Source organism: Melospiza melodia, chromosome 1 (assembly GCF_035770615.1).
Source record: "Melospiza melodia melodia isolate bMelMel2 chromosome 1, bMelMel2.pri, whole genome shotgun sequence".
Classification (NCBI taxonomy): domain Eukaryota; kingdom Metazoa; phylum Chordata; class Aves; order Passeriformes; family Passerellidae; genus Melospiza; species Melospiza melodia.
Genome location: NC_086194.1, coordinates 113837321 through 113861144, shown reverse-complemented (window position 1 = coordinate 113861144; position 23824 = coordinate 113837321). Strand labels below are relative to the sequence as shown.

General features: G+C 40.0%; 1 protein-coding gene across 4 annotated transcripts in view; it reads left to right on the top strand.

Annotated features, from left to right (window-relative positions):
* CARMIL1 (capping protein regulator and myosin 1 linker 1) overlaps window positions 1-23824 on the top strand; it is a 188935-nt gene that overhangs the window by 64024 nt on the left and 101087 nt on the right. For all 4 annotated transcript variants that reach the window (XM_063164873.1, XM_063164853.1, XM_063164863.1 and 1 more), the window contains exons 3-8: window positions 13876-13926; window positions 18099-18158; window positions 20382-20503; window positions 22470-22567; window positions 22920-22990; window positions 23129-23202. In XM_063164873.1, the coding sequence (XP_063020943.1) occupies window positions 13876-13926; window positions 18099-18158; window positions 20382-20503; window positions 22470-22567; window positions 22920-22990; window positions 23129-23202 (476 nt within the window). The remainder of the gene's footprint in view (window positions 1-13875; window positions 13927-18098; window positions 18159-20381; window positions 20504-22469; window positions 22568-22919; window positions 22991-23128; window positions 23203-23824) is intronic.

Genomic DNA, 23824 nt, shown 5'->3' with positions numbered 1-23824 from the left:
GTAGTCTCTCTTTGTCAGTTTGTTAGAATGAGCCAGAAAGTACTTGAATCACTGCTCCATTATAAAAGCAGTACTAGCTGTAGTACACAGGAGTAAATGCACTGCAAGTGGTGCTATTTCAGACTAATAATCTGGAATAGAACACAGCACTGCCTCATTTAAAGTGTGGTTCTGCAGCTGTCTATGCATTTACTAATGAAAAGGGGTGGGTTTATAACATCAGCAGAGTGAATGTAGAGAATCAAAACATGTTCCATGGTAAAAGTGACCTGGAAAGAAATATTTTCACGCAGTTCCGTTACCACTGTTTTTCATTCATTACACATACACACATCCCCGACTGAGATGTTTTTTGGTCTTGTTTGTTGGTTTCAGAAGCTTCCTGGCTTTCACTAAGAATTATTTAGTGTCCCAGATCTGCCAATTATGAGCTTCTCAAGCTATGGGCCCAGGAGCCTAGGGACAAACCTCCAGGCAGAAACATGGTGCAAATAGCACTGAAGCAGCTGCAGACAAAAGGGCGGGCTGTGCATTTGATAAGCAAAAATCCAGTGTGCTAGAATTGCAACATAGGCATATGAAAGGTGACAAATTTAGCCCAGGGTAAACTTGCCTTTGGTAGCAAACTCTGTGTTAGTGTCAGGTGTTCAGAGCTTTTAAAGCAAGACTGCTTGTCTTGGCACAGATTAACCCTTCTGTGAACCTCTATCCTTGATCTTGGCAACCCCCATGCATTTGAGTTTCTCTGATCATGTTTTCTGATTGCACTTTGGGTAGGGGGAAACCAGAACTTGGTAGAATATTGAAGGTAGGTATGATGCATTTCTCCTGGATTTCCAAGTCTTTGGTGATCCAGGAGAAACCATGCATGCTGGCTATCTGGAGATCACAGCCACTCTTTTAAGTTTACCTGAACTCAAATGCCAAAATCCAGCATGTCTTGCACGGGCTGCATGTCAGGAAGTGTAGTCTGTCTCAAGCACATTGACTGAGCATGAGCAGAGCTGCTATCAGCAGAGCAGCCCAGGCTTTCCTGGGCTTGCTTTCAGCTAGCTGTGTGTAAGTGCAATCTCTTTGTTTCTGCCTAGAATAAATCTTACAGAGTCACAGCTGAAGAGGTTGCTCAGCCTCAGCCTAGTTTTTCTTCTTACCAGTTCTTCCTCAGAATGCTGGCATGTTGCTGGCAAGTAGCCACTTCAGACAGTATAAAAAAAAATAAATCACTGTCCTTAGCAATAAAGGTTTTTGTGTGATATTGGAGTCTTTAGATGGATTACGCAGCCTGCTGGGAGCAGAGATGTGGCAAAAACTAGAAACTGAGTGAAGAGGAAAAATTATTATGTTAGTCCTTAAATGGAATTACCTTGCCATTTGTCACTTCTGTAGTGTTTTTCCTTTGTATTAAATCCTCTTTCTGGTTTGATTGCAGGGAAGTATCATGTGCCCCTCCCCAGAAATGATTCTCTATTATGAGAGCTGATGCTTCTCCCTGTGTGGTTGTGTCTCACCTCACATCTGCATTTGGTGACCTCACTTTTTTTTCTGTTGCTGCACTGTCTCAGTGCAGGGCTCTTTGAAGCCTGTGCTCTATAGGCTTTGGCCCCCTTGGAAGGAACATTATTGAGTACCAGGGTTTCCAGACAGCTGTGGTTCCTTCATCATTTGTTTAGAGTGACATGATTGTTACAGCCAGGGTCAGATCGCATATTGTGAACCCCGAGGAACCAGAGAAGCTTGTGTTTTTTCTAGCTAATTTACCAGGCTCCATAAACTTCATAGAATTGATTGATTTTTACCATGAGTGAGTCAATAATGTACTTTGAAAGCTGTTATGTATCTTCATGTGGCTGCAGGAAAGTGAAACTGCCCCCTCTCCCCCACCCACTTTTGCATATTTGAAAGCAGAATTCTTCAGACTTTTTATTAGCAACCACAACAGATGCTTCGCTTCTGAAACTGCTCTGAGGCATCAGATTGAGAGGAGCTGAGGTTACAGGCTTGATTCTGATATTATTGGATGAAATACTGTGGTCTTTATCATGCAAAGAGTGGGCATAGATATATTATTTTAAAACACTGGTATTTGGCATCTCTTCTTGAAAGGGTTATATCTTCTTGCTTCTGTCACCTGCATTTTTAGATTGGGCCTTAACTGCGTGTCTGTGTACATTAACAGCTTCTAGGGTAGGAGTGTCCTCATTAAAAATGTACTTCATGGTCATGATGATGCAATTGTTTGAGGCAAATAGATTTTGGTTTTTTCTGTTAAACATGTTGTTTTTTCTGTTAAACAAGTGAGCACTCTTGCTAATTTAGCTTGAGCAAGGCACTGTCTCCTGGAGCTTCTTTACACAGCCTGGAGTAGATGCCAATAGAGTGTCCCATTGTTTCCACCTGCCTTCACCTCTACTTTAGGAGATATCTATACTTGAAGACAGAAGATCTCTTAAGTTCCTATCTAATTTATGAGCAGGGGGGAGGTAGTGGCCTTTTCAGAACTGTTGTGACCTCTGTCATGCAACTGAATTTGAAAAGTCATTCCATCACAGACATGTTGACATGGATGCTTTTTGCTCCTTATCTTCATTTCTTGGTGCACTTGTGTGAAACATGCTAGGATTTAAGGAAGGGAAAAAGAAGACATCTGTATTTAGCCTGCAAAAAAAAAAAAAAACAAAAAAACAAGATAATGTAGACAAATTGAGTGATTACATGACCCTGACACAAAAGACATGGAAGATAAAGCTAAGCTGGGGGCTTTTTTCTGTTGCAGTTGTAGGTGGGAGGTTTTGAGTTTTAATGGCTGTGCTTTACTGACATCATTAATAGTCTCATCTGAATAATTAAGTTAATTATTCAGTAATACAGATGTTTGTGTGTGGGCAGGGTTCAAATCTTCCACGTATCTGATAGTCTGTTGGGTAAAATTTTGTGCAAACCTGCTACCAAGACACTGATCATTTATTTATGGCGTGTTTGGGAATTTAGCTGTGTAATTCAAAAATATAGTGATTTCTTTAAAATTTCTAAATTTAGTTGTACAAAACTCCTCTGTTGATATAAGCATCAAAGCTCAACAAAAGGAAAAGAAAACATTTAGAACTTCAAGCAATGAAAGATGTTGAGAAGAGATGATAAACAAGAAGTGGGTAAAAAATGGTGATGACACACATTAATCAGCTATTTAGGCAGCACAATTGAATGACATTTTTCTTTCTGATGTCTGTGAGAATACCAGCAAATTGACTGAATATAGGTGAGTTTATTGAAGTGGTTGATGTGTAAGTCATACTTAATCACTGTTACTGTGAATTTAGGCTAAGGATGATAGTCACATTAGAAGCAAATTTAGCTAAACTGGTATGTGTATATGAATGCCATACTTTATAACCGGCATAAACTTAAAAATGCACTTGCAAGCCTTGGGTCTTACAAACTAAGATGGACTGTGGTGTTTTAAAATCTACAATCTAAAAAGAGCAAAGGCCATCATTCTCAGGTTTACTTTCCTTTTTGGCAGGCTGTGCTATACCTCCATAGAGAAAAGTAAGATAGCCCACAAATTGAAGAGCTTGTAAATCATTACTCTAGATAAAATGATAAAGCCCAGGAGGATCTAGTTCACTCTACAATTCTGTAGCTTGCTCTGACAAGCAGAGTGAGTTGTAAGTTCACAACTTAGAAGTAGTAAAGTAGTGAAGTAACCTTTTAAAAGCTCTCTTCCTTTCCCTAAGACTCTTGTGTTCTGAAATGAGCAATAGTTAACTAGCATCAAGCACATGGATCAGTGCTTCTAAAAGCAAAATTCACGCACAAAACTGTTCTGAAAAAGAGTTTGATTTAGAAGACTTTTGCATCATGTGGAGAATCTTGGGAAGGCTCTCTGGGGAAGCAAGCTGAATTTTTTTCCAAATTTTCAGAGGCAAGGTAGTTTAAAAACTACTGAAATCTTTTGAGTGTTGATAACCAAGTTGCAGCAATTGTTATACTCCTAAGTTTGAAGAGCAGAATCATTTGGTGTTTTTGCAGTCAGTGAATTGTTATTCCCTTCTTTTTGAGCATAGTTTCTGACATTTTTTTTGTTTGTTTATCCATTTGGCTCTTAGAAATTGAAGTTGTTCTCAGATAAATGGGGATATTTTGTTATTGCATGCATTTTTCCAGGTTTATATATTGTATAAGAAGCTGCATAAGTAACATGTAGTCAGCAATAGCGTGATACACTCAAGAATCTTTGCAAAAGCAGAAATTCTGAAAATGGCTTTTTTATTGAATAGGAGCACATTCATTTTTAATAATTAACATTAGATAATTGACATCATAAGACTTTTAAAAATCAGCAGAAAGAAAAACTCCCCTCCATCAATGGTTACTTAGTGGTTTTTGCTCAGCTCATGCAGCCTGTACTTCTTAGGTAGACAAGATAGTGTTCATTTGGAGAGTGGGGGAGACTGCCAGGTATTTTTTTGCAGCATGATGGAGGCAAAATTGCTTCTCTGGAATGTGGTAATTCCTGAATGTCTGTTTAAGGGGAAGCCAGATGCAATCAGCTGTGTCACTGCTTGAGGCTGGCCTGGTTGCTGGGTTTCCTGCCAGTTAGATACAGAGTGGGAGCAGGGAGGGGGCTTTGGTGCAGAATTTCCTAGGAAAGAAATGCGTCCAGCACCATGCACCTGCATGACAAAAAAAGTGGAAACACTCTTCACACCTCATTATTTAGCTGCCCTGGCTGTAAGAGTTAAGTGCATGACAGGGAGCCTGTTGAGAGTTTTCTCCAGGAGATGGTAGCTACTCATCAGCTGAGGGGGTGAGTGGGTGGGTGTCCCTGGGTAGGCCACCAGGGGATGTCCCAGCCATCTTCAACTCCCACCACTTGAAGAATGAAGGCTGAGAGCTGTGGGAGAGCTCCGTATTGGAAGGGGCCTCCCTTTCACTGCCCTTTTCATGCAGGGATAGCAGTGGGCAAGGGGAAGTCCCTTTGAGCCTTCCTTTCTTGAGCAGGGACAGGGGAGTAGTTTGCTCCCTTTTTGCCATTTCTGGAAGGTTATTTTAGACTCTGAAAGAAAAGATTTCTTTAGCAGAGGTGAATTGTGATACATTAGAAATAAAATAGCTGTAAAAGGGATCAAAAAAAAAGTAAAATAGTATAACAAAATCTGTGAGTTTGAGTGTCCTGCATATAGTGGTGGCTTTTAAGGATTTTTAATGGCCAAGTAGCTGGTTTCAGCACTCAAGCACCATCCCTCTCTTGAAAGATTGATGGTCTTAAGATATCAAAGTATATAAAGATGAAGACTTGCAGTGTAGCTCAGGTGATTAGGGATGAAGTGGCTGTCACAGTCGTGTTAGTTCCAGTGGGTACATCGTATTTTACAGATGATAGGGATGGAAAAGGGGTACTGTGGGGAAGCAAGAGGAATAAAAGGAAATCAGGAGTGCACCTGAGGACAGCAAGTGAGGCTCCTATAGCAGTGTAGAGGAGAGGACCTTGCATCCCCTCTGGACCTAGTCATGAAGAAGGTTTTGTCTTGCACCCACAGCAATGGTTTCATTGGGAAAGAACTACTTTGGCTTGGGGGTTTTATGATTCTCTGCCCATTGTTTTGTGTTTCTATTTGTGTATGCCGTGGAGAGTACACAAAAGACTTAATTATACAGATTTATTAAGCTGATATCTTTCTCTGGCCCTCAGCTCTTGGGGCTATCCAAGGTCATTTTTGTTGAAACTGTGGTTTATAGCAGTGACTATTGAGGAAAACTGTTGTACTGTGCTTATTTTATTTATTTCAATATCCATTGTGGCTAAGAACATTGCACTTCAATAATTAAATCTTTATTTAAATGTTGGTAGCTAAAAGCAAATTGGAATGTCTGTAGAAGAGTTTCTTATAAAATGCTTGCGCTGTGGATCAAATTGCATTTCCTCTGAACCTGAAGTTTTTGTTTTGTTTCCTGGTCTTTAAAGTTCTTTGTTATGGTTGCTGTGATACACTTAGAGAGCAATCCCCTCACCAAGGATCACTGCAAAATGTTTAATCTGGCATTTCTAAGTGATGAAATTAAAGAAGATAAGAATAAAAGCACTGTTATAGCAAAATCTATTTCCAGCTACTTCTGCATGGAAACAGCGTCATTTGCAGCACACCAAAATGCTTCCATTTTAACTGCTGTGTGTAAACACAGAGGGAAGCTGTGCAGGAAGGGGGAAGGGGTATGGACATTTCTCGTTATTGACACCATGGACAGGTAATGGGAGGGTTTTTCTAAAGGGTGCCTGTACCCTTCTCTCCATCACATCTTTTTGTGATGGAGAGAAAAGCATAAAAAACTGTTGCACAAAAAATGCTGGAGCCCATGCTGTTTTGAATTAATAGTCAACAAAATATTTTCAACCTACTTTTTAACCAGGTGTTGGGGGTCTAGAACATTGTAAAAGGTGAGTATGTGGGAATCCTGTTGAAGCACATTGTAACCTGCATTTCAGCACTGAATCTGTGTAATGGCTGTATCCAGATAAGAGCAAAAGTAGGAAAAAAGTGAAATAAAGGTATATTAACACTAATGTGCTAGTGACCTGGTTTTGTATAATGTAGGTACAGAGAAAGAAATCCCCCCTTTGGGGTGTTACCCCTCATTGATGAGCTGACATGTGAGAGTATGTGGTTGAGCCTGCTCCCCTCCTCTGCCTTGGCTGGGATCAGCCCTGGCTGTGTCCAGTGCCATGAAGAAGACTTTGAATTGTTGAAATGCAGCTGCTGATTCCCATTTGTATGGCTCAGAGCAATAACACTCTTAAATAACTTAAATAACACTCTAGGTGGGTCTTCTGGTATTTAGTGTTTTACAGCATTATGGTTTGTTGTTGTTGGGAATTGTGTGGTGGTGAGCAGGATGACAAGGAGGCTTTGCAGCCTGCAGGGGATTGTGTTTAGTGCTCTGTGTTGGACGTCCTCACAATGCCATGAAACTGTTCCATGACTGATTGTTGGCCAGAACAAGGGGGACCTGTGCACACAGGCAGTAGGTTGGCTGCCCCTCCTCAAGCAGCTCTGTGGTTAATGATCTAAGATACAAAACTTTTGAAGGTAAAATCTGTAAATGAGGACAGTCCCAGTCTGCACCACTGGTGACAGATCCCAAAACACTTCAGTGAGAGGGCTGGGCAGTTGGAGTGTCCACGGGTCCTGTTGCTGCCATAGGTGATGTCTGGCCAAAGGTGAGCACATCTCAGTTTCTTCTGAAATCCCAGCTTTGCTAAAACAGCTGGATAGTTTGCTTGTTGCAGACAGGGTTGTACAAGTGTTCGTGTTTCTTTGTGCTTCACAGGTGTTAAAGAAGCACAATTTGATTCATGTGTTTCTAAAAAACAGTTCACAGGCCTAGGACATCGGCTGTAGGTGTAGTGGTAGTGTTGGTAGAGGTGTTGGAACAAATTTAGTTATGTCTGGAAATTTTGTCTTAATTTGCTGATAAACCTCCAAGCTACTTTGTTTCTTCTCAAACATTGGAATTAGGACCCTTTTTACTCCAAGCTTCTCTTTCAAGCTTTACCACTTCGTCTTGCCTTTTTGTTTTAGGCAAATCTTTCAGTGTCCATGCCTTAGTTGTTATTAATTCTAAAACAAGGATGTTTTTTCTTACCTGTCTTCTAGGCAAGATTTGTTCATTTCTGCCTCTGAAGTAGAAATTGCTCTGCAGATTTGAACAGCTTTCCAGGTGCTAAATAAGCACGTCTGTTAATGGGTCCTCTGACTTGGACTGAAAAGGAGATGTGTGTGAAGCACTCCGTTGTGCCATCTTGTGGTGTCCCCTGTCTTGTTCCCTGCAGTATTGAGAAAGGTGCTTCTCTTCTCTAAACACAGCAGATTTATTGGCATTTCTTCTGATATTTGAGCACACATTAAAAAAACGTCAAAAAAACCCCCCAAAGAAAAACAACAACAACAAAAAAAGATCCACTAAAAACTGTTTCCTATGCCATCCTCTGCCATCCAGAAAATACAGAAATTGGTGACCCTTAACAGAGCAGGTTTGAATTTTTAAAGTAGTGTGGTGGCAATAAGGACCAGTGAAAGCTGTGATCTGCACAGCATTCCTGTGGCAGGCGGCTCATGCTGTGTCCACGGCTCCAGTCAGGGAGCCTTTTTGAGGAAGCAGTGGTTGGCTTGAGGAATGGTAATAGAGAAACATGCAGCAGAGCAGCCCCTTCATGGGGATGGTTCAGGTAGTTATTTGTGCTGCAGAGCTTACCCCTGTCTTGGGCAGGAGAGAGTTGTACTGATGCAAGTAGCAGCTCCCCTTACTGTGTTTTGGTCTTTGGCTGGCCACACAGGCACCAGCGACTTAGGCGAGCCTGGGAATGTGTTCAACTTGGCTAAGGGTCCTCTCAGTGAGGGAGAAACTGTTTTTGTGTGTGAACTGAAATGCACTAAGCCTTCCCTAACAGTACTTCTTCAGCAGCAAAAGACTGCTTTAGTATTGGTGTATAAATAAGGGGACATTTGGAGTAGGAGTGAATAAGGTCCATCAGTGGTTTTATCACAGATGGTGCTTCAAAAGTAGTCGAGACCAAACGATCAGAGTCAAACTCAATGGTGAGGGCTGTGTGGGTGAAAGTGGTGGTGCTGCAAGCCCTCCGATTGGGGATTTTTCACTGGTGTCTGCTCTCTGCAGAGAAACCCACCATGTGCCAAGCAATGCCACCGTTTCAGATGCTGCTGCATACGTGTTCCTCTTGCGCCTGAGCCGATCAGCGCACCAAAAAGCCCTCCAGGATGTCAGCTAGCCTCTTTGTGTAGTGAGGCTCGGTGCTTTTAGCAGGAAGTGCCTCTCTCAAACCCAGCTCTAATATCTCTACCATGGTGCTGAAAGGGGCCTTTTATCTAATCGAACTCCAGTTGCTTGAGGATGAAGCATTTACAACATCAGGCATGCAACCCGGGAAGGGAACGGTCGATCGTGTAGGGACTGAGGGAGGCTGGATGCTCTAACATGTATTGATTCATCCGTGTTTTAACCAAGCAAAAACTGTATTAGTGCTGCTGCTTTACCTCACATTATTGCATACACAATAGAGATTGAGTCGGCAGTAGCAGTGGAAAGCTTATGAGAGAAATCATAAAGGAGCTAATAGAGGTGGAAACTTAAAAATGGTAGTGTTTTGGATAATAATGGTAATGATTAATGAGAAAAATGGGCGAGGTATAACTAAGATATATACAGAAAAGTGCCTGTTTTCTGGATTCAAGGCATTCACAAGATGATGACTGTCATAAGAATGTGATAAGAAATAAGGAAACCTGTTACAAATGCTTCTTTCCACGAGTACTTTATAATGGAAGAGACTGAATCAATTTTGAGGCTGACAAAATGGCAGATACCAGGGGCTAAGGAAACTACGGTGGAAGGAAAGGTACAGGGAGTACATTTTAAGGTGTAGAATTGCAACAGTTGATCAAAAAGAAGTACAAAGTTAGTTTTTGTTTTTGATTTTGGATTTTTTTTTAGAGTATCTGTTCATCAGTTCCCAGCAAGGGAAAAATATTTGGTTAATCATCTTTATTTTGAGATTTCAGCAGAAGGAAGTTTCAAAACATCTGTGGTGGTGAGTGGTGGGAGCATCATGCAACTTCCCAGGCCCAAGAAGTGTTGAGGAGGTTTGATTTCATTTCATGTCTAGTCACGAAGCCCAAGTATGCTCACTGTGTTTTCCAGAACTCTTCATTCCTGAGCATTTTAAAAAGGGTAATGGTGTTTTTCAGATGATTTGCATTTCCTTATGGATTTGAAACTGCTTTAAATATAGATGAGGTAGTTTTAGTTGCTGTGGTTTGTCTGGCAAAATAGATGCAATTAGCACAGAGCTGTGTTTCTCTAGTGATCTTCCCAAGAGTGACTGCCAGGTAGGGTGGCTGGGTTAACCCAGTGCAGCCCTGTTAATTTAACTTAGAATGGGTAATCAGGCTGGGATTTGACAATAAATGACAAAATGCATCTGTATATTTGTTATATTGATATGCTCACAGAGGATCTATGTTATTTACTGAAATACATTATGTTTCTGGTAAATAGAAGATGACCTTGTAGGCCATGAATCTCTGGAGACAGTAATTTGCAGGATATGTTTTTGGTGAATGCTTCCCAATTTTGTTTCATGTACATTCTGAGCAGCGTAGGGAGCATTACAGAATTTGGAATGATAAAAACATTAAGAAATCATCAACTTGGGTATGTGTGTGTGAGTAGGAGTCATTTAAAATTCAAATAATAATCCTTTTTTATGCTTTAAAAAAGGCAGAGTAGGAAGATAGACCAAAGCTGCTGTTAACTAAATATAATTCTCTTTTGCTGTCCTTTCCATGGAGCAACAGCCAGGTTGTGTGTCCTGTATAAAATTTGTCTGGATGTGCTTGCTGCCTTTACATCAGTCACTCACAAACCTTTTGGCTTACAGGCATGTTAAAGCATGAATTAACTCCTGAGCCTCTTTCTTCACCCTGTATTTACCTTTTGGTGGGATCTTTTAACTTCATTGATGATTGAGTACTACTGGTGCCCAGATAAAAAGGTTATGGAGGAGCAGGGTTGTGACACATTAAGCTGAACAAGTGAGATCATTTTGTTATCAGATGAAAAGGTGGCTTATACACCCTGCCCAGCTGACACTCCTGATGGGTTGTGAGCCAGGGAGCTCTTTATTCCGGGTTATCCCTGGAGTTAGGGTGTCTGCTGCTCTGAGCCTCTGGACTTCCAAGTGACTTTGACCGTGACACTACTGTGCTCAAGGTTCCCTGGGTGCAAAATGAGTGGAAAAGTGACAGAACCTTCTTGATAAGATGCCTGAGGATTTCTTGAGAGTAAGGGTGGCTGCTTCTGCTTTTTAGTTTCTTTGTATGAAGAAATCAAAAACCCCAGGAAATCTAGAATCTGCCTGTTCATGAAAAACAGCACTCTTGGATGTTTCTGAAAGCCCTAGACAATTGTGCAATCAGACACATACTCATTCTTGTCAGAGGAATGCACAGACCTGGGGTTTCCTGTACAAAAATAGCTTGTTTCTCAAGAGGGAGCTTGAACTGTCGTGTGAAAACACCTCCAGAGCCTCTGCCTTTGGTGCCAGCATCACATTTCTCAAAGGAAGGACTAGAGTGGTGTGTGTTTTTGAGGAGCCTGCAATACATGTTCTGTTGCCCTTGCAAGTCCTAAACAACCATGCAGAATCCTATTGTCAGAGACTTGGGTGAGCCACATCCTAAGAGCCATTATTTGTTTATCTGCTGCAGCCTTATTGAGGAGAAGGAAGTCATTGAAAACAAACCATTCATGTTTCACAGCTCATCCAGCAAGTCTTGGGTTGAACTGGGGTACAGGCTGCCCTGTTGCTAAATATGAGCAAAACCAGTGATATTAAAATGAAGATGTCACAGTAAAATTTTGAAAATATTAGGAAAAAACAATCAGAAAGCAGTAAACTAAAGTGGATCCTTTCAAAGCTATACTCGCAAATTTTAACAGCTAAAATTGTGATAAATGGCAAGCCTCAGCCAATTCTGCCATTGTAAAAAAAGTTTTAAAAAAATAATAAATCTTGTCCTGCTATTGTCAAGATGGGCCATTAATTTTGCAGTAATAATTCACCTTCTCTTCAAGTGATTTTACGGAAGAATCAAACTCTTATTTGTTAGTCTTAACTGTGAAAACTATAGAAATTTGTGTTACTGGATTTGAAACATCAAGCTTTTTTTCCCACCATCTTATTGCTGAAGAGTAGCCATTTACCTGCTAAGTGGGGAGTATCATCTTACAGGGAGCCTCTTTGTACATAAATGCATCTTAAGGTCAGTGGGTTTTTCAGCTCTGTTGGTTTTAGAAAGATCACTTTGGGATCATTGGTATGTCTGCCACAAAAATATACACTGCCATGTGCTCTATTGGAACATTCTTTTCTAATCTAATTTTATTAGAGCCTTCTGGTTACCTGGTTTACATTTAACTTTGTTGTTTAGACTGCTCATGTGTACAGTAGTCATGTTCAATCGACCCCTTCTAGGCTCATAACATAGCTTGAATCCTGATATGCAAGCAAATATTTTAAAGCAAGACTGTGACATGATTCTGCTGTAATGAGCTGTCCCACTGTGGTGACATACACAGAGCACTCACGTCTCTAATGCTGTTGGCCACTACCTAGAAGGTAAATATGGAAAGCAGTTCTTCAAAAAGTTTCCTTTCTCCTGTCTCACTTGGGCATCTCAGGTGTAGTGACCAGAAGCTGCTCTGCCTGTGACACTGGAGAGGGTTTTTGGTGGTGCCCGCACAGGGAGGATGCCTGATCACCTACCCCTCTTCACACATGGGCAGCTTGTGGATGGCTTCATGAGTAAGAGTGGCACTCCTGCTGATGTAGTGAGCTTATTTTGTGAGCATGGGGTGTGATCTTAGCCAGAGGCTCCCGGGAGAGTGGTGTGCACCTACTGTGTGGGGCTGCCCTGAGGAGGTGGGTGAGGCAGGGAAAGGATCAGGGTTTTATTACTGTGAGAGAAAGCTGCTGGGGAAACTGTGGCTGAGCAGTGGAAAAACCCCTTGGGTAGGCCCTTCCCCTTTCTCTTGGTGCTGAACTGGGGAAGAGATACTTGGGATAGGCGTAGCTGGGAGGGGAGCACGAGAGGCCGTCTGTCCTCTATGCATGAACAAGGAAATGAAGCAGCTTTGTGTGACCAGGCTGTCATAAGGGGGCTTCAGGGAAGGGTTGAGCCTTCCAGGAGGCATGGGTTATTCTGCAGCAGTTTGGCTCTATGCCAGTGGTAACCAGAGCACTGGCTCTAATCATGTCAACCCCGAAACAGTCTGCTAATACTCAACACTGGTGCAGCACTGGTGCTCCTAGGACTTAGCAAGATGTTATTCAGCTGAGGAACTGAAGCTGAAATCCAGTCCTTGAAGTGTTCAAAGTTGGATGCTGCGTTGCATTCTTAGCCTGCTTCTTCCTCTCCAAGTGAAGAACACGTTTTGTGTCAACTTGATCATGGACACAGGGAAGGGCTGAGTTCAGGAGGTCCTAGCTGTGGGAAAAGCTCTGCATGTGCTGTGGGATTTTGATGCAGGTGTTTGAGTAGAATTTGCTTCTCTTTTTTTTTTTTCAATCTGGGAAAAGGTGTAGCAAACAGCAGATATTTCTGTGGGTAAATCAACAAACAATACTGTAGTTTTGCAAGATGAGTAATTCCTTTTGCAAAGAGTGAGATCTGTGAGTGGGATGTGCTACCGGAGATTGGAGTGATATGATATAGAATCATTATATTTTGATTGGCAGTAGCTTGCAAAATATTTGTTTTGTTTTCTCCCCAGAGTGACTGGTCTCACTAGCCTAACTGCATTTTTCCATTGCCTTTACTGGAGAAGAAATTCAGATGCTATGAATGAGGAATCTTTGTGTTCTTACTCAAGAAATACCCCAAATGTGTCCAAAACTCCCCCGTTTGCTTACAGTCTCTTATATTGCTAATAACATCACAATAATCTTTAAATTTTTTTTTAATATTTAAATACATCCTTTGTTCCTGGACTTCTCATCCTTGGTTGTTTTTAAAGTGTCACTAAGATTTCTGTTATATGATCTTGAGAGATTGGTTGAAGAGATTTCTTCAGTTCACTGCTGTGCTAACTGGCTTGTAGCTGATCAGATTGCAGCAGTCTCTTCAGTGTTCCACTGGATCTGATCCCAGTTTTGCTTCCTTTGGTGTATGACAGCAAAGGGAATCTACACTCACGCTGCTAGAGGCTTTTTCCCTCTGCTTTCAGGATTTTCCTGGAAAAGAATCTTGTATAATACTAAATGCTTCTTACAGATTCTGTTCTTTTTTATTTTTTCAATAGGTGCTGGCATCATGTCGGGCGTTTCTTTTAACGTCTCGGATTCCCACCAAGGTAAAATCACTGTGTTCCTATAAATACTCTGGGGCAACAAATGAAAGTTACATAAACTAAGTAGCAAAAATTAGCATATTTTAGTTATGTACATCTGTTAAAAAAACCACAAAACTGAGGAATGGTATGTTGCATGGTTTTGAGTTAGAATGGTGCTTCTGTTAGTATATGCCTTAAATGAAATTTTTTATATATATTAAAAAAATATATATATATCCACACACTCCTTTTCCAGAGGAATTTTAATTTCTAGAAATGCAGGTGGCTGAAGAGTTGCATTGTAAACTCCAACGTGAAGAACTGTGAGAGGAGCCTGATGAATGTTATAGAAGGACAGTTTATGTGCAATCAAGCTGATGGTATTATTCCCTCTAGTGTTTGTAATGTCAAATAGGATTGCATTTGATTTGGAGGCAGAAACTCTGAGTTTTATTAAATGCTGCTGTTTTCTAATGATTTTTGCTGTTCATTTTGAAAAGCAGTTTGGCAACTTGCCTCACCAATGCTGGTGAATTTTTTTTTCTGTGCCTGTGACAATTCATAAAGATTGTTATAGAAGAGAAATATGATTTCCACATGAATAAGAAAATGACTGATGTAAAAGAATCTCGTCCAGCTTGGAATCAGTGAATGGGAATTTGGCACGTATCCTATTTTTTTGTATTTGACATGTGTGTGTCTAATGTGTGTGTGTGTGTATTTATACACACACTTTATAGAAATACCAGAATCCATAAATGGAATTATTGATGCCAAGTTTTCAGTTATGGTCACTGTAAATGTGACCATCCATAGCAATAATTTGAAGATGCCGACTGACAGGTAGGATGAACTGCAGCTTGAATTTCTGCTGATACTCATTTTCCTCAGTCGATCACCCTGTCCCTGCAGCACAGATGTCTCCAGTTGGTTTTCTGTTGGTGTTTGAATCACTGCAGCTTTCAGCCAGGGCTTTTGCTTGCTTGGAAAGATAGATCCAGTTGATGAACAGCTCAGGCATCAGTGCAAGGGCAATGTGATAGACAGGTGGTAATCATGATTTTGTTAAACAATAGCAAACCATTATAAGTCATCAAAAAGCTCTTGAAGGCTGAGGCTTGGAGTACTAAGTGATAACTCTGTTTAGTTGAGTGCTTCAGACAATTCTCAGAACTCATTAAATAGATTTGCACAGTTGAAAAACTTGGTTTTGTTTTCACTTAGATCTAAAATATGTATTCTGTAAGTAGAAAAGTAATTTTTGTGATAACAAATGGAAGGAAGATGATGAGAAGCTGTGCTTATGATTTATGTAAAAATTAAACTTTTTAGGTCTGAACAATTATTAGGATGGTTGAAAATGCATTTCTAGCAGGGTTAGTCAAACTTAGCAAATTTTCTAATGTTTGTAGTATTTTCAATAGCTGCTGAGAAGCTTTCTGAGCCCCAGTACTTCCATATACCTGTCAGGCAGTAACTCCTCGAAAGACAGCTGAGAACGTTCAGCAAAGACACCTTATTTCTCTGGGGACCTCTAACAAAATAGAGTATGCCTAGAGATGGCCAGTTCTGAGTAACTGTTACTGCTGCATTCGATTCCAAGCTTTACTTTTGCTTAAACAATGCTGTTGAGATGTATCTACTAAACAAGGATCAAAGTTAGAAAGAATTAATGTTGTTCAACTCCGACACCAACTCTCACTATTATCCTTAGATCGAAGATATTACAATGGCCACCTCTAAACTTCACACTCTGGTCCAATCAGTTCATGCTCACTAATCAACACGGACTGATTGGGATGGAAGGACAGTGCTTAAAGGTTGCTAATTCTCGCTACAGTCTATATTGCAACATTAGTAATGTTGGATGTGTCATCAAGCCCACAAATAAGCATATAAAATATTTGTAGGAATGTAATTCAGATCTGCGGATGCATTTCTAGTGCAACTTTCATTAAGTTTTGGTTGAAAAAATTGAAAATTGTGAAATTAGCTGTCTGGTTAAGTGAAAGGTTCCTAAATGAGAGGCACACATAACTTTTTAAGAAGATTTTAAAAACATATAATTTTGGGTAATAAATGAGGAAATGCCTTTTAAAACCTTGTAAAAATTGTTTCTTAGTTTGAAGTAGATGATGTTTACAACATGCTTAACATTTTTGCTGCAAAGCAAGAACTATAAATTCATATTTTTAACTAGAAAAAATGAACTAAAGATGAGCTGTAGATATAGTGCCATGTTTCCTGATATTTGTTAATTATAGGCAAGAGGATTTGCAGACTAAATTCCTGAGACTGGATCTGTGTGAACTTTTCAAATATTTTTGATTGTGTATGCATGTAATGACACTTTTTATGCATGTGTTTGGACATACATACTTTAGCAAAAAAAAAGAACCCTCAAGTTGATAGGTAAAAAATTTTCAAAATATGAAGGATTTTAATTACAGAAACTTCCCCCCTAAAATTTCATTGTGATTTAGGCAAAGAAATATTTAATTAGTACTGGGAAAAAAAAGAACTTTTCCCTTCTGTGTGTATAGTCCTGCTTAATCCAGTAGCCAACAATAGCTGCTATAGATTTTTTTTTTTTTTGTGGATTTAGTTTTTTTCTTCTCTCTACCCTGAGTCAACTGCACAGGGCTGTGTCATCACAAAAGATTGCTAGGCCTAGCTTAGAAATAAAGCACTGAAGAGAAATGAATGCCTTGCACTTGGGGAAATGCAGAGTGTTGGTGTGAGCCCTGAGAAGAGGCTTGTGCTGGTTCTCCCTCAGTTCCCTGCACTTGCTTCATAACCAGATGTGATGGCACCCCTGAAAGTGCCTGTTTGCTGTGGGTGCTGCCCCTGCAGCAGAATGTGGGAGATGAAGCACATCAAGTCCCCAAAACTTCAGAGTAAAGTTAGTTCACCAAGAAAGGCCTTCGGCAGAAAGTGAACTTTGCACAGAAATGGGAGGGGTGTTTGTGTCTTCGGATGCTGCCAAATCATGAGGGCGACTGAAGGGATAAAGATTCAGAAAATAGACAACAAAGAGACAGTCATAACAAAGGTTTTTTGGAAAGATTTTTGATGGTTGGAAGCTGGTACCTCTGTTCCTGGCTTTCCAATGTGCTGTTCCAGCCTTCACAGGGAGGGAGTCTTGTTAGTTGTGTCTGGATTCTGAGCACCCCAGTAGTCATTCAGGGCTGACTTTTTCACAAATACAGGAATAGAAAGATATGGTGCTTGCCAGTTAGCCTGGGAGCACCCTGACTGTGAACCTAGGATAAGATAAAGTACAGGAAACTTTGTGCAATCAGGCAGACTGCTCAGTTGCAATGGTTTTAATGATAACTAAAAGGAAATGAGCTAATGTCTTGCCCTGTCGTCACTATTCAGTCCAAGAGGTTTGTTTCTTTCTGTAGATCTCAGTTGTCAAGATGATTGTCGACATAATTGTGAATTCAGGTCTTAGCTACACTCCCTGTAGCCCTAGATTTGTCCTTGGAGAAGAATTCCCTGCCACCTTCTAAGATTCCATTTAGAGTCATGGAATCAGTGTGTTCTTCCCTGCCTAGTCTGACTGTCATTCAAATAAACCACTCAAAGTTTACGTATCATTTCCTCTCATACTTTTAGATAAGCTAAAGCAGTCCTTGGACACTTATGTTCATATCTTTATTTACTTATTTATAGATGTTATTCGTATATATGTATATATATTCATATATTTTTATTCATATATATGTATAATGTACATACATGTCCCTTTAGCTTCTGTGCAGTAAAATTTTTCACATCTGGGATCAATGTAACTAATGAATAATTGTGAAGCTGTAAAGATTGTAATAAATGATTAATCAGCCACAAGAATACACGTCAGTAGTGTATTGTATTAATGATGCTTTTTATAGGAAATTTTTTTCATAAAATTGATTGTAAGCTTTATGTGCTTATTGCTTGCAGTAAAATATCCAGTGTGGTATTCCTATAATCTCTAATAACCATTTAAACCTGTAACAAACAAATGTAAGTAATTTTTAAATGAAAAATGGGTCCAGGTATTAAGAAATACTTAGTGTCAATTACAGAAACTGATATTAAATATGAGTAGCCTGCTGAAGGTTTTCTTAACATCATTGAGAAGTTTAAGTGCTCTTTAAAATAAGATGATGTTTGCACTAATGTGGTGTTTTCTTTTCTAACTACAGTTAGAACTAACTTTCAGCTACTTGGAAATCCAAGGAGTAACTTCCAGTAAGCCAGGCCAGGTGAGTGCATTCTAGATAAAAGATACTTGTTTACTCATTGCTAAATCTGTGCCAGTCAAGGATGTAATGCTCTGCTGTGCAGGTGTCTCCTTCCACTGAGCACACTGTGCATTTGTCTTCTTGCATTCTTTCTGGTCTAAAGTCTTAAAAATAACAATAAGAATTTAAAGAGTCATTTTTAGGAATGTCCGTGCACTTGGAATAATGGTTAGAAATAGATAGGGGTTTTCTCTAGTTCAGTATGGTGCAAGTTTCCATTTGTATCATAAGTGGATCTTTTTTTCAGAGCTTGTAAAGGAGTGGTGGCTGGTATGCAATCAGCACCACACAAGCTGCAGTGGCTTCTGTGGTGAAAACCTTTATGGGGCAGCCCAAAGCTACTGCTTACATTGCAGGCAGGAATGCTTTGCTTTCAACTGTTCTTTGTGCCTTTACTGGGTTCAACACAAAATATATTTGACAGCAAGTTACGTGCCCAAAAAAGTAATGTCAAAGGGAAGGTGCTGAAAAGAAGAATGCCTTTAGAGCGTTTTTAATTCATAATCTGAGCATGTTGACAAGATTTGACAGTTCAATTGTATCAAAGTCTTCATGTGTTTCATGTGTGTTTGGCTTTTAAAGAGCTTTTAAGGAATAGGAGTGCCTGAGCTACTTTGAACTCTGAAAAGCTCTCATTGTATTAACATCTTGTCTTTTAACCTGTCTTTTGAAGCTTTCCTTAAAGGAGGGAAAATAAAAGGTCCAGGTGTTTTAATGGGGAGACATTTACTAAATTCTAAGTTTTTGTGGCTTTTTTTTAAATTAAGGTACTAAAATGCCAGGTAACTATTACTAATTATTCCTGGAGGCATAGACAATCACTGTTGTAGCAGTATTTACAAGAGATTTTCAGCAGCCTCAATGAGCGTACACTGTTCCTAAAATATTTCTTAAGGTTTTTCACGTTTACATTCATTTGTGTTTGAATTGTGTGGGACTTCTAACTGAAGGCAGAGAGAATCCTAGATTATTTCTTGTGGAGCAAATGTTTTTGTTGCAGTTTTCCTGCAAACAGCATATTATAGCTGTGATATCAGAAGGGTATAGTTTTGTGTTAGGCATCTTGCAGAGAACCATGAAGAGCTTCCTACTGTAAGAGAAGTGAGCAAATAGACAGAGGAATATCAGGAAATGTTGTGCTTATATTGGCGATGATGAAAACTGTGGTAAGTTGCCCACTCATTCATCGTCAGGGGGTGGTGGCAACAGGCTCAGAAGGGAGTTGAATTGATGGTAAAAAGTGTGAATAGTCTCAGTGTGCTTTAGGGGTAATACAGCCTCTTCTAGGATCATCATGGTGGTGACCCTGGGCATGGATTGGGAACCAAGAGAGCTCTGTGAGCAGCTTCAATAAGAAACAGTTCCCTGTATCTTACTGCATAGTGTCCCCTCTCCTCCTATCTGTCTTCCCTTATTTATTCCTCATGCATGCATGCACAGCTTCCTGTCTAAAAGGTGATGGCTTGGGCTGTGCTAACTATTCACACTGGAGTCAGCAGAAACATTACATTGCTTCCTGTGATGCAGCCAAAAGCAGCAGCAGAGCTGATGTGTCACTCATACCCTAATCTGATTTGGTTCTGAACACTCAATATCTAAGAGAGGCACATTGCAAAAGGCTTTATTTGTCCCCCTCTCTGAAGCACACATCTCCCAGACAGCAGGACAATCATCCTGGCTGAGTTACTGCTTCATCTGCACAGACAGACAGCACAGCACCACAGCATTTTCTTAAGCAGCACAGAACAAAGCATTAGAGCTTTTCCAGAGGATCACAGCCATTAAAGACTTTTACTTTTTGCCAGAGGAAACAGGCACCCTGCTCATTCAATAGTTTCCTGCCAGGCTGTGCTTGCTTCTCCTGGTGTTCTGGGACATGTTTCAAAAGAGGACAATGCTGTGAAATTTCTTGGTTTTCAAAGTGTCAGCTGAGGTCAGGATCCTTTGAAAATTGTGTTCCCGTGGGAAGCAGAGCACTGTTAGAAAAAGCAAAGTTTGAATACGGGGGTCTTTGTACGTTCAAGAACAACTTTCAGAAACTTTACCTGGTGCATTGCTGTGTCATGTCTTAAAGAATAACAAATTCCTATGAGCATCCAACTGGCATTTAAAACGTTTTCCTGTTTCATTTATCAACATGAATTATATGATACTCTTCTCAACCTCTTGAACTTTTGGTTATAGTTGATTATGGAGACAGAGAAATGCAGCATCTCCATGAAGATGGCATCCTCAGAGGATGTGAACGAGGTGCTGGCACACATCGGGACCTGCCTCAGGAAGATATTTCCTGGACTCTCACCAGTGTAAGTATCCTTTAGGGCACCTCTAGTGGGAACAGATTGTATGGAAGCAGTGACAAGCCACCCCTTTTTGCCTGCTGGTCTCCCCACCCTGATCTCAGAAATACACTGAGGATATAAGAATCATATCCATAAGCACTAAACTTCTGTCCAGATGTATGGCAGAGCCAGGACATGGTGTAGAGCATTGGTAGACTGTTTGTCATCCTGTAGGGTCACAAGAGCTTTTGGGTTGAATGGGGGGTGCAGTTATTTGAGGTCTTAAGTTTTTATTTTACCCTCTTGCCTCTCCAGCCTCAGGTACAGCATAGGTTCTATCTTTTTGTTGTAACTGGCTCCATGTTCTGTTTTATTTTTTCCCCACCAGAAGTAAAATCTGAGTTGGGAGAGGAGGGAGAAGTTCCATTTACTTTCAGTGTTTGTGAAACAATGCACATGATTGTGAACCTTGTTCTTCAAAACTAAGCCCTGGGCAGTCTTGTCATATACTTCCTATGGTTTAACTGACTCCTTGAATTATTTGTCTCCTTGTCTGGCTTTTCTTTTCATTGCCTTACTTGTGCCTTTGGTTTTCTCTCATACCTGTGTCTCTGGATTCTATCATCTTGCAGCAATTCTCAGTAGTTTTTCCTCATTTTATTTTCCTTGTTCTCAGTCATTGCCTCATTTTCATCATTCTCTACCAAGTCATGCAGCTCTACTGTATTCTCTTCAGTTCCTGGTTTTCAGCATTATTAGAAAAAAAAAGGGCTGTGGAAAAGTTTTCTCCCAGACATGTTGATTTTTACAAGTGAACTTTAGTGACAAGACTCTAGATGTGAATGGTCAGGCTAAACTTACATGTTTTATTTTGGGTGCATGTCTTTATTATTCACCTTTCCTGTAGGTGGAGTAGGAAATCAAGTTCATAAACTCTAGATGGCAGTTTCTTTTTTTTTGTTTCCATTTTTTTCCCACTTCCAGTTTTCCTCTTGGGCAGTGTAGTTAACTGTCTTAGGGGAGATTGAGGTCTTCTTTCAAAAACATGAACATCAACTTAATGTTTGTGATGAGGGTTGCTATAAAATCTCAGTAATAATGTGAGAAATGTAGACAAAAAGAATAAAGAGTGTTGCAAGACTGTTTGTTTCTCTGGTTGTTTATGAAGGCCTTGAACTCTCTATATGTTTTCTGTGGGTTTTCTTGAGAACATTGCTGGAGCAGTGGGTAGCTCTATGGAGTGCTTGTTTCCCAGAAAAGAAATCAAATTTCTTGCTCTCAGATAACAGTTTTCCAAAATGAAGGCATTGGAGTTGTGTACATGATAGAGGACCAGATCAGACAACAAAGGAGGGAAGAGATTTCTCCAGTTTTTTATTAATTCTCTTCTGCTCCACCTCCCACCCCCTCAGACCCCTCATAAATCCTATAGTTTATGAGGCAGTCTTGTCATTCAGAAAACCAGGTAATTTATTTCTTAAAAGGTAGGAAGGTATTGTTTCTTGTCTGTCTAGGGAAGAAAACTGCTACCAAATTACAAAGATTGGAGCTGGATATCTAGAGTGCGGCCTAGAGGCCACATGGAACTGCTCAGCTCTTTGCACCATGGTGCTATTTCTGCATAAAAGCAGTGTATGTACAGCAGTGGTTTCAGGGTAGCCATTAATACCATGTCTCTTCCCTACTTTGGGTGTCCTGGTGTCAGATGAGGGCCACAAGCCTCCTTACATGGAGTGGTCCTGCAATACAAAAGGATTTTGTTGCTCCAATTGTCACAGGGTTAATCAAAAGAAAGAGCGAAAGAATGAATGAATGACTGTTACTCCTGCTGTGCTGCATAATGGCCTTTTAGGAAGGAAAGTGGGTTGTATTAAAAATGGTAATTCTTCCTATACACTCATTTAAAAATGCTCTTAAAATAAAAAAGGTTTATGTGTTTAAAAATACTTTCAAAGTCATGAATTATGTTTTCCCCCTCTTTTCCATCTAGGAGGATTATGAAAAAAGTAACTATGGAGCCTTCAGAAAGACTGGCTAATCTCCAGGCCCTGTGGGACAGTCAGACTGTGGCAGAACTTGGACCTTGTGGTGAGAAGGAATTTAAATGATCAAATATAGAAGAGGGCTGGAATTGCAGTGTCAGGAAGTTTAATTCTATTTTGGGCAGAAGCTTGTAAAGGTGTAATTAGTTTTAAGGTGTAATTAGTATGAGGCAGACTTACGATTGGTAGGTGAAGGCACTATATTAGGCTTTCTTGCAACTTACCACGTGAAGATAGGATAGTCTCTGTTCCTTTCATAAGCACAATGCATAGTCTTCTGAGAGAAAAAGACAGTGAGTTTTAAAAACTGGATATTTAAGTATTGAAGTGTCCTTTTAGATGTACATTTGTTTGCTTGTGTGACTACTGTGTTAAAGAGTCTCTTGGGTTGTTTGTAGGAGGCTTTTCGCAGATGTATGCCTGTGTTTGTGACTGGCTTGGATTTCCCTACAGAGAGGAAGTGCAGTGGGTAAGTGCCTGTCTTGTTCTGAAGCTCTTTTTTAGCTACCTGTACTAATAATGAAAGAACAGGTAAATCCATAATGCTTGACAAAAAATACCCCACTACAGTTCTGTAAAGGTGTATTTGGTTTTGTATTTTTAACAGGACGTTGATACGATTTATCTGACACAAGATACCAGAGAGTTGAATTTGCAAGACTTCAGCCACCTTGACCACAGGTAAACCATGTGCAGTAATCATGCTAATACTGATCAAGTGGGATGGCCCCATAGCTGTTACTGTGAAATTACCATATGCAGCATTTTAGGTTTTCAGCACAAAGCTGCTGTTTTTGCACAAAAGCCCCATGGAAACCTCATTTCATTCAGGAGCCAGAGAAGATAAATATATTTTCTTATTGGAAGCAATCCAAAAAGTTAGAGATAGATACTTTTTCTGTGATGGCAGATATAAGAGCTCAAATTCAGCAGATAAAACATGCATCTACATCTGGTGGGCAAAGCAAAAAAGGAAATTATGAAGTCTTTACTTCTGCAGAATCTTTTTTCTCATGGTGTACACAGTAAAGGAAATTAATTTTTGTCAGCAAGTCAGTAGAAGGTTTAAGTTGTTCAACTGAATTCCAGCCAGTTGTCTCTTCACTTATAATAGATGCTATCAAAAATATGTACTTCCAGAAAGGAACTAATTGAGGGTAATTTTGCTGTGAGATGGTGAAGCCTAGCTAAGTGTTGTGTTTAGTTTACTGAATTTAGCTGGCTGAGAAAATTGGATTCTGAGAAAGTTGAATTTGGAGATATTACAAGTAGGAGAAAATGGGAGGGAAGCTTAACTAAAATT